Raw genomic sequence first — 9740 nt, forward strand, 5'->3', positions numbered from 1 at the left:
CTTATTGACCTTGCTCAAGAAATCCCACAATTTTTTCTGTTTCTGTAACATTCCCACTCCATGCCTTGTCTTTTTAAATTGCTTTCTGGCACATATAAACTTGGACTGAGTGTTGCATATTTCCCCTCCCCCCAAAAATATGCTTAGCTTTGCAATTGTGCGCTAAGGACTCAAATAGTCTCATCATACTGCAGCAAGAAAATCGACCAACCACTTTACTACTGAGCTTAGGCTGAGCAGGCATTGTATCACAGAATTAAAAGCCTCAACTTTACATTTTTACATGCATCCTAAAACAAATAGTCTATTTTATGAGAATGTCATTAGAAATGCAATTTGCTCTTTTTTTAATTTCAACATACAATACAAAATTATATTACTTAAATCACTCACTATTCCTCCCTTGAATCTCAATTCTTGATGACTCTTACGTACACAAACCAAAAATGTAGTTTGTCAAATTTGTTGTTGTTTTTAAAGAAAAAATTGGGGTACCTGGTTCAAGCACTTGCTGTTATACTTCTGTATCTTGTATTGCTGCGTGAAAAGCTGCCAGCGGCTCAAACAGAATTATCCGGTCTGACCGTGTCATCCTAATACTGCGAATTTCTCTGCTTCCCATTGCCCGCACTCCCATTTCTATTCTAACAATGGCTCAAAATGGGCAGCAAAAGGTGACAGCCAAATGGTTATATGTGGCCACTTTTATATTTCTCTCATTGTTGTGCTCATAACCGTGAGGTTTTAAATTTTAATAAAGGAGGGATGGGGAAAACGAGCAACTATATTTTAGCAATACCATATAAATAATACCAAAGCTGCCCAGTGCTTGTCCTGTCCTAGTACTGGGGTCATTTCATTTAAATTCCCATGCTGAATCAGGAGGATGAACACAAATGCCTAGCTCCCTGACTGCAGCAGTTTCGCTGATTAACCATTGAGTGCTGTTTGTGTGTTTCTACACCACTCGCCACCCATACCAAGACAAAAGAAAACACTATGGGTGTGGCAATCTCAGAAGCGATAAGTCTATGGGCTGCAGATATCAGATATTTGCACCATCAAATTCGAGTTCTTCCAGCATTGTGTGTGTGTTGCTCAAGATTTCCAGCATCTTGCATCAAAGATACTTTTCACCTTTTTCAGCCCCATTTTCAAGAACGTGAAACATGAAATATTAAAACATTATTCCAGAGAATCAAATTCCCTGGTATAGGCGCATCATCAGCTCAATTTTTTTTCTTCGAACACTGAACACCCACTTAATTCAAACTTGCTAAACAATTCTGTGCAATGAGAAAAGATAAGTTATGAGCTGTAGGAATGTTTTACCTGTGCCTTGAATGGAATTGGCAATCATGTTCCATTATTTTGCTTAACAGATTTGAAAGCTTCTGCAATGTATATAATACTCAGCTATACTCTAATAATGCACAATTGCTTTCTGCAGGACATTAGAATTAATTTCTACTGCAGAAACATGAATAAAGTAGCCTTGCGAAATACAGGTTTAGATAACAAAAACACTGGAATTAGGGTCAAAATCTATAGGAAAAATGAAAAGGCGGATTCTTGAGATGCAAGAAACTGTGTTCAATTGTTCACTTTGTTCACTGTGTTCATAACCACTTCTTCAATTGTTATGAGTCGCTAGGCAAGGCTAGGCTAGGCTAGGCAACACCTAAAATGAAGGTGCCCGCTTAATGCCAAATTCCACGAGCTAATAGAGAAGCCAAGTGGGATAAAAAAATCTGATGGATTTCTTCAGACAGCTGGGTGAAAACGATCAGCTGGGTAAATAATACCAACCAGTCTTACTGATTCCAACTGTTTGCATCTGGGTTAAATTATAACAAATGCGCTTGAGTTGAAATTACACTACAAAATTTCTATATAGGAAAAACAAACATCTATCTTTTACTTAAAAAAGCTGTTTTTATTAGAGAATAAACATGTACAGATTACTCTGCAATTCAGCTCTTCATTTTCCCGAATTTGTTGCAAGCGTAGGCAAACAGTAGTAAGGGAGTAGAAAAAAAATCTATCGCAGGTTTTACAAATCTGGCACCCACTGTGCTACTTTTGTCCTTTTACAGAAACGTAGCGATAGAATGAAGCTGTTAAGTCATTTTTTGGTGTCATTCAAAAACAGAGTGAACATGCAGCAGCAATCGAAAGAAAATGGAACCTCACTCCCTTTGCCAGAAAAGAAAATAATATTTACATTGAAATATTCCGTTGACAAAAGTTTTGAACTTTTAAAGAATCTATAAATATAAATAACTGCAATTTACAGTACTGCACCTGCCTCACTGGCTTTCACTCTTTTTTGGAATGACTTTGAATCACCCGTTGTTATCAGTTCCCATCAGTCTCCTCTTCTTCCCACCCCACCCCAAACAAACAAACAATACGCATTCTAGAACCTTCTCATTGAAAGCTGGTCCATTTGCCTTTTTCAACCCTCCCGCTCACCCAATGGAAGTTGCAAAGTCAAAAAAGAGTGTGGGTGGCTAGGGCAAAGGGAGGAATCTTAATTAATTTTATTTTCAAAACTACACTAAGAAACTCTTAACGAGACATTTGGATATAAAATATTTGGATCTTTTGATTTGGTGTAAAAAAGTCAGAATTTCAAACTGAATTTGTGTTCAAATAAATTTGGAATTATTCTAGAAATTTGCACAGCAGCTCCAGAGTTCAAATAACTCAAGTTTCCCCACTATATAACTCACCATAACTATCTGTTTTCCTGATTTCCAGTAAATGCAGGAATGACACACTTTCCAATATGGCTCCAGCATCAATCTTTTTCTTGGAAGGGTGTGGGTTAAGGACAAGGATCCTTCCCATTACATTACCTGCCACAGCAATAAGTAATCTTCTACAAAGATCATTGCTCCATATTAATGAGAATTAAATAATTCTGACTGATTAAAATCAAAGCTCAACACTGGCATTGAATCCTGAGCAGTGTCCTCACAATTTCACCTCCCTCCCTTTTTTGTTTTTCCAACCCAAGAGTGAAACAGCAATCAGGTCAGTAATTATAATAAGTTAAAAACAGCATTTAAAAAAAAAACATAAGCCTTATTTATAAAACAAATTCGGCTTCTGATAGTGCAGTAGTTTTTTTTATCTACATTATTAAATGAGCTCCATTTTTACCTCTTTACATTATCTGCATGCTCTTAATTATAAAGTTCTTTTAAGACTTGATCAAGCAAAATATAGGCTCAAAAAAGGAGAAAAAGGCAGATACCTAAAACATTCTATGTACAATTCCAATGCAGTTAAATATTCAAGTCATTTAATTTTACTCCCATATTTTAAACTTCTTTTTAATGAAAAACAGTGAAACTGCAAAACGAAACACCAGCTGCACTCAACCAATCTGAACCGTAGTAGAAAGAAGACTTACAAAGTCTTCCCTCCCATTATTCTCCCTGTGTTATTACAGGACATTGCCAATATACTACAGAGATTATTCCAGAATGCAGCTATTTTAACTCTCTTGTTGCTCTCCAATGATGCTTGAAAAATGAAGAAAAGTAAAATTAAAGCCGGGGGCCATGCGTATTTCTCCCATCCCAATAGGACTGGGTACCAAAAAAGAGAGAGTACTTTAAACGCCATACATGTCCAGCATGCAGGATTTTTTTTAAAGTCCATATTTGTTTGAAACTATTTTCTCTTCTGGTTCAAAGTCTACTTTGTACCTGTGAAGTTCATTTTAATTTCTAAATATATTTCTCATTTTTTCCTCTAATGAAATTGTAGGTTTTTTTCGTTTATTTCCCTTTTAAATAGACCATTACATCAGCACTTTTAAAATTTTCTTTGCAGAACTGCAGTCTTCCGAAACGAGTCGGTAACATTTCCTTGAATCAAATAAATTCTCAAAGCATCTGCAGAGTAAGTCCCGCGTGTGTCCTTCTCAAATTATTTACAGCCTTTTCCGCTTTCTCTGCTGCAAAGGTTCTGTACACTAATTTGAAGTCACATCAGAAGCATCTTTCCCCTACCCACCCCTCTTGCCCTTCTTAAGTTTGAGTGCAGTACAACTCACAGGAAGAACTCGTTGGAAGAGGAATTGTTCTTGCCAGGGTTGGAAGCGGCCGAGCCCTGCTCTCTGTAGCTCCTGCTCGCCATCTTCTCATACTTCTCCTTGTAGATGTCCCTCTCTTTGGCCAACCTGGCCACCTCCTGCTTTAGCTGGTCCACCTGCTGCTGGAGGAGTGACTTCTCGCTCTCCAGCATGTGCCGTTGCTGGACCCGTTTGTACCTGCAGGACTGAGCGTAGCCTCGGTTCTTCAAGGTCCTCCTCTTCTGCTTCAGACGGATGACCTCCTCCTTGCTGAAGCCCCGGAGCTGCCTGTTGAGCTCCCTCACCGACATGCTGACCAGCTGGTCGTCCGAGAAGCGATCCTCCAGGCGGAGGTGGTGGTGGTGGTGATGGTGGTGGTGGTGGTGCGGCGGCGCCTGGTGCTGGTGGTGGCCGCTGACAGGCAGCTCCTCCCCGGGGTACTGCTGCGCCCTGTACGCTTCGAAGTGGTGGTGATGGTGCTGGTGGCTCTGCGAGCTCCCAATCAGAGCCTCCACGGCGTCTTCGGGGGTGAGGTTCAGTGCCTCCGGGTTGAGGTGGTGTTGGTAGTTGCTGATCCAGTAGAGATCCTCCAGCTGGTGAGCCTTGTTGCTGCTACTGCTCCCCGGGCTGGCAGCGCACAGGCTGGGCGAGGACGGCACCGAGCTGCACGGGGTACTGATCGGCGTGGAGGACAGCGAGCCCGGCAGGCGGTTGCAGTAGCGCTCGGCTTCGGGGGGTTCCTTCTTCACCTCGAACTTCATCAGGTCGAAGTCGTTCACGTACTCGATGGCCAGGGGGCTGGTGGGCAGGTCCGCGTTCATGCCGAGGTCCGAGGCCATTGCAACTTCATATATTTGGGCGAGGGAAGGGGGAAGCTCACCACGCCGACAAGTTGCAGAGAGAAGCAGGGAAGGGGCCGCGATCTAGTTCTGGGATGCAGCAAACAACCCGTGCCAGTCTTGAAAATTATCTCTCCAGTTATACGCCTTCCAGTTTCGTTTCCTATTGCCTGCAAAAGATCCAAATTTTAAAAAAATAAAACCCCGTATAAGACGCCTCTTATTTGAACATGCGGCAATTGAACTTAGAATTACTTTTCTTTAAAAAAAATGAACGGTGATTTGATTTCTCTTTCTCCTCAAGGGCTTTGTTCCACTTATCTGAAACGATAACTGCAGTTAATTCTTCTCAGTAACCTCTCCCCCCTCTGACTCACTTTTCCTCGCTCTCCGATTGCAAAGTTTCTTTTCTGCAAATCTCTCTTGTCCTGCTTGTCAGAGAAAAAGTTTCAATAGAGCGCGCGGGTAATGATCCAGTCGAAGTCTCAAAGGTGAACTGTTGTTGGTGTCTCTTTCTCTCTCATAAAAGGGCAGAGGAATGCTTGCATCCGTGCAGAGTGGATCAAATGTGCCGCTTACACAAATAAATAATTAATTTATCTCCCACTGTGGACGCGCATTGAATGGGAAGTGTCAATTAGAGCTTTTGCACTACTACACACCGCCTCTTGCCCAACCCTGAGTGAAATCGCTCCCAGGACTCAACGACCTCCTTTTTATATAACCTGACTTCTCGGCACGCCCACCAAGGGGTGTGTGATGTCACCCTTCACCAATGGAAAAATCCCTTCAGCCGAGATTTGCATTACACCATTGCGAACGCCGCCGGAGAATGGGGAGGAGAGTTGTCAATCAATCTATCTGCCCCTCAACCCTGTCAATCACCAAACCAGAGCAGCACTCCCCTTTAGCAACATGAGGAGGGGGCAATAATGTGCAATTAATATTCGTTGGATTATGTCTAGTTCAGTGTTTAAATTGATAAATTGAGTTGACTACAGACTACATCGTGCTACAAAGTGTTGCAGTTGGATAAATCTTGAGAAGGGGATTGCAGACGCAATTTTTCGTCGATTCGAAGCGACCAGGGGTTGAGTATGTTCGAACTAACTAATCCAGACCCTTTTAAAATGATAGTCCTTTTTTTCCCCAATTAGGAGACAACTCTGAAATTAATAATTCAACTTATTTCCGTGAATTCAATTTATTACATCTCTAAATATAATCAAAATATAATAAAATTATAACTTGATTCGTTTCTGGCAAAAGTACCCTATCGTTTAATGATGACGATTAAAAATGCAATCTTTGCGATCTGTCTTGTTTGCTTTTCCCAGTATTACTCACGAACACATGCACACTGTATAGACTGGGAAGAGCCTGTTCAGTAATCTGTATTAATTAGGAATTGGTTTGAGAAGGCTGCGGGATGTCACACAAAAAGCTGCCTTTAATTAAAGTGAATTTTATAACATAAATCAAAATATTACTGTCCTGCCATTAGAAATAAAAATATAGAGAGCTATTTACATGAATAATATTATCTTACTATTTCTAGCCAGCAACTTCATTGTTTTATTCTCTCTTAATCTCTTAGAGGTGATGATGAAATCCCATAATACTATTTCAACAACAATGGGAGACACTTCTAGCCAACAGTTACGCCTCAACAAACATTACTAAAGCAGATTATCTGGTCATTAATTTAGTTCCAATTTGTGAGACCTTGCTTTACAAATCAACTGCTGTTTCTTTTGCAACACTGAAACACTTTGAGAGCGCTTAATTTCCTTTCTGCCTCTTTATTACTTTCCCTTTCTGCTTGTTTTACACTAATATAGTCAGGACCAGTTCTGCCCAGTTTTATGATTTCAGCTTTCATCTTGCCTTCCTTCAGCTGCATCGTCACAGACAGGGCATCAAGCTTGAAATCCTTTACCCTACTGAGAACAAATGTCTAACCTTTAATAAAAAAAATCTACACCGAAGTAAGTTCAACAACCGACAGGCACGCTCTAAGCAATTTATCGGTTGTATTAAAGACATACCAGACGTAAAATGAAGGTTGATTCCTCGCTCTGCGTATTGTGCTCCACTCATTAGGATTTATTTCATTTTCCAAAATCTTATCTCTGCAGGTGCAGATAACAGGACTGAGCAGTGAGAGAGCTTCCTCTTCCTTCCCTCAGCCCACTGCAGAACTCACACTGGTAACAGACAAGTTCCCAATCAATTTCCTTTTCCTTTATTTAGATTTCCTTTCCACGCTTGTTTACATACATCTCCTTCTCCTAGTATACTCTGCTGATCAGTCACTTTATCTTTTTCTTGATAATTGATTATTTTTAGCTTTCCTCATTTGAGCCTTTTTCCAGTTTATTACTTTACTTTCTCCTCTCCCTGCCTTTAGTTTGCTTTGATTGGATTTCGTTCTCCCTCTCTAATTCAGCAATCTGTTCTGCTGCTTCCCCCTTCTTGTCCTCTCTTCCCCTTATGGTTTCTGATGTTCTGTTTCTCTCTGTCCTTCCTCTCTCACAGAGAACTTGCTGGTAAGTCAGTTCTCGTGCTTCCCTTCATTCTTTACTTTCCGCCATGAGTCTGGGAAATATATGCCCACATCTGAACTACTTAAGAAAAAAGGGGTAAAGCAGGGAACTGCTAACTTGTTACCCAAACATCACTACTGGTAAATCTTCTGCCATCTATAAAGGAGGTACCACCAAACACCCAGAAATGAAGCAGGGGAGGCTACCTCAGTAAATATATTTAAGACATGGTTGGATAGATTTTTGCATAGTAGGGGAATTATGGGGGAAAGGCAGGTATGTGGAGATGAGTCCATGGTCAAATCAGCCATGATCTTATTGAATGGTGGAGCAGGCTTGACAAACCTACTCCTGCCATTTCTCCAATTTCTCACATGCTTAAGTTCTAAAAGAATAATAGAATTAATCAGAGTCAGCATTGATTTCTGGAAGGAAAATCACATTGAATTAAATTGAACAGATAATAAGTGCCAGTGGATATGGTGATTTTGGGCCATCAGAACGCTTTTGATAAAGTTCCAAACAAGAGGCTGGTTAAATAAGGTGCAGGACACATAGCTACCCATCCCTGCTTCTCTTTCAACAGATGCTGTTTGACTTACTTAGAGTTCAATGTAAATTTATTATCAAAATATGTATACTGTCCCTATAAAATATATTCACCTCCCCGGAAGTTTTCATTTTTTATTGTTTTACAATATTGAATCACAGTGGATTTAATTTGTCTTTTTTGACACTGATCAACAGAACAAGATTCTTTTGTGTCAAAGTGAAAACAGATCTCTACAAAGTAATATAAATTAATTACAGATATAAACCATAAAATAATTGATTGCATAATTATTCACCCCCCCCCCCCCCCACCTTTAATATGACATACCAAATCTTCACCAGTGCAGCCAACTGGTGTTAGAAGTCACATAATTTGTTAAATGGAGATCTGTTTTTGGAGAGCTGTATGCAGTCAAGGAGTTTCAATTGATTCTAGTCAAAATACACCTGTATCTGGAAGGACCAACTGCTGATGAGTCAGTATCCTGGCAAAAGCTGCACCGTGAAGAAAAAAGAACACTCCAAGCAACTCCACGAAAAGGTTATTGAAAAGCACAGGTCAGGGGATGGATACATGAAAATTTCCAAGTCACTGAATATCCCTTGGAGTACAGTTAAGTCAATCATCAAGAACTGGAAAGAATATGGCACAGCTGTAAATTTGCCTAGGGCAGGCCATCCTCAAAAACTGAGTGTCTGTGCAAGTAGAGGACTAGTGAGGGAGACTTCCAGGAGCACTGTAGCAGCTATGGAAGATTTACAAGCTCCAATGGCTGAGATGAGAGAGACTGCGCATACAACTGTTGCTCAGGTGCTTCACCAGTCACAGTTTTATGAGACAGTGCCAAAAAAAAAAAAAGCCACTGTTGGAAAAAACTCACATGAAATCTTAGATAGAGTTTGCCAGAAGTAATGAGGAAGACTCTGAAGTCAGCTCGAAGAAGGTTCTATGGTCTGACCAAAATTGAGCTTTTCAGCCATCAGACTAAACGCTATGCTTGGCATTAGCCAAACACCACACATCATCAAAAACACACCATCCCTACTGTGAAGCATGGTGGTGGCTGCATCATGCTGTGCGACTGTTTCACTGCAGCAGGCCCTGGAAAGCTTGTGAAGGTAGAGGCTAAAATGAATGCAGCAAAATACAGGAAAATGCTGAAGGAAAACCTGATATAGTTTACAAGAGAACTGTGACTTGGGAGAAGGTTTGTTTTCCAGCAAGACAATGACCCCAAACATAAAGCCAAAGCTACACAGGAATGTCTTAAAAACAATAAAGTTAATGTCCTGGAGTGGCCAAATCAGAGTCCAGACATCAATCCAACTGAGAATTTGTAGCTGGACTTGAAAATTGCAGTTTACTTATGATCCCCATGCAAACTGACAGAGCTTGAGCAGTTTTGTGAAGAAGAATGGGAAAAAATTGCAGTGTCCAGATATGCAAAGCTAATAGAGACCTATCCACACAGACTCAAGGCTGTAATTGCTGCCAATGGTGCATCTACGAAATACTGACGAAGGAGGTAAATACTTGTGCAATCAATAATTTTGTGTTTTATATATTTGTAATTAATTTAGATCACTTTGTAGAGTTTGGTTTTCACTTCAACACTAAAGAGTCTTTTTCTTTTGATCAGTGTCAAAAAAGTCAAATTAAATCCACTGTGATTCAATGCTGTAAAACAATAAACATGAAAACTTCTGGGGGGGTGG

The 9740-nt window shown here is 40.3% G+C and overlaps 1 protein-coding gene across 1 annotated transcript; it reads right to left on the bottom strand.

The window, feature by feature from the left end:
* Positions 1-1969: 1969 nt before the first annotated feature.
* Positions 1970-5592, bottom strand: mafaa (MAF bZIP transcription factor Aa). Its single transcript, XM_073048620.1, has 2 exons — positions 5304-5592; positions 1970-5096 (listed from the first exon to the last, which is right to left on the bottom strand). Exon 2 carries the CDS (start codon positions 4924-4926, stop codon positions 4066-4068), a length of 861 nt encoding a protein of 286 aa, XP_072904721.1. The 5' UTR covers positions 4927-5096; positions 5304-5592; the 3' UTR covers positions 1970-4065.
* Between the last annotated feature and the right edge of the window lie 4148 nt (positions 5593-9740).

The sequence above is a fragment of the Hemitrygon akajei genome, chromosome 1 (assembly GCF_048418815.1).
Source record: "Hemitrygon akajei chromosome 1, sHemAka1.3, whole genome shotgun sequence".
Lineage (NCBI taxonomy): Eukaryota > Metazoa > Chordata > Chondrichthyes > Myliobatiformes > Dasyatidae > Hemitrygon > Hemitrygon akajei.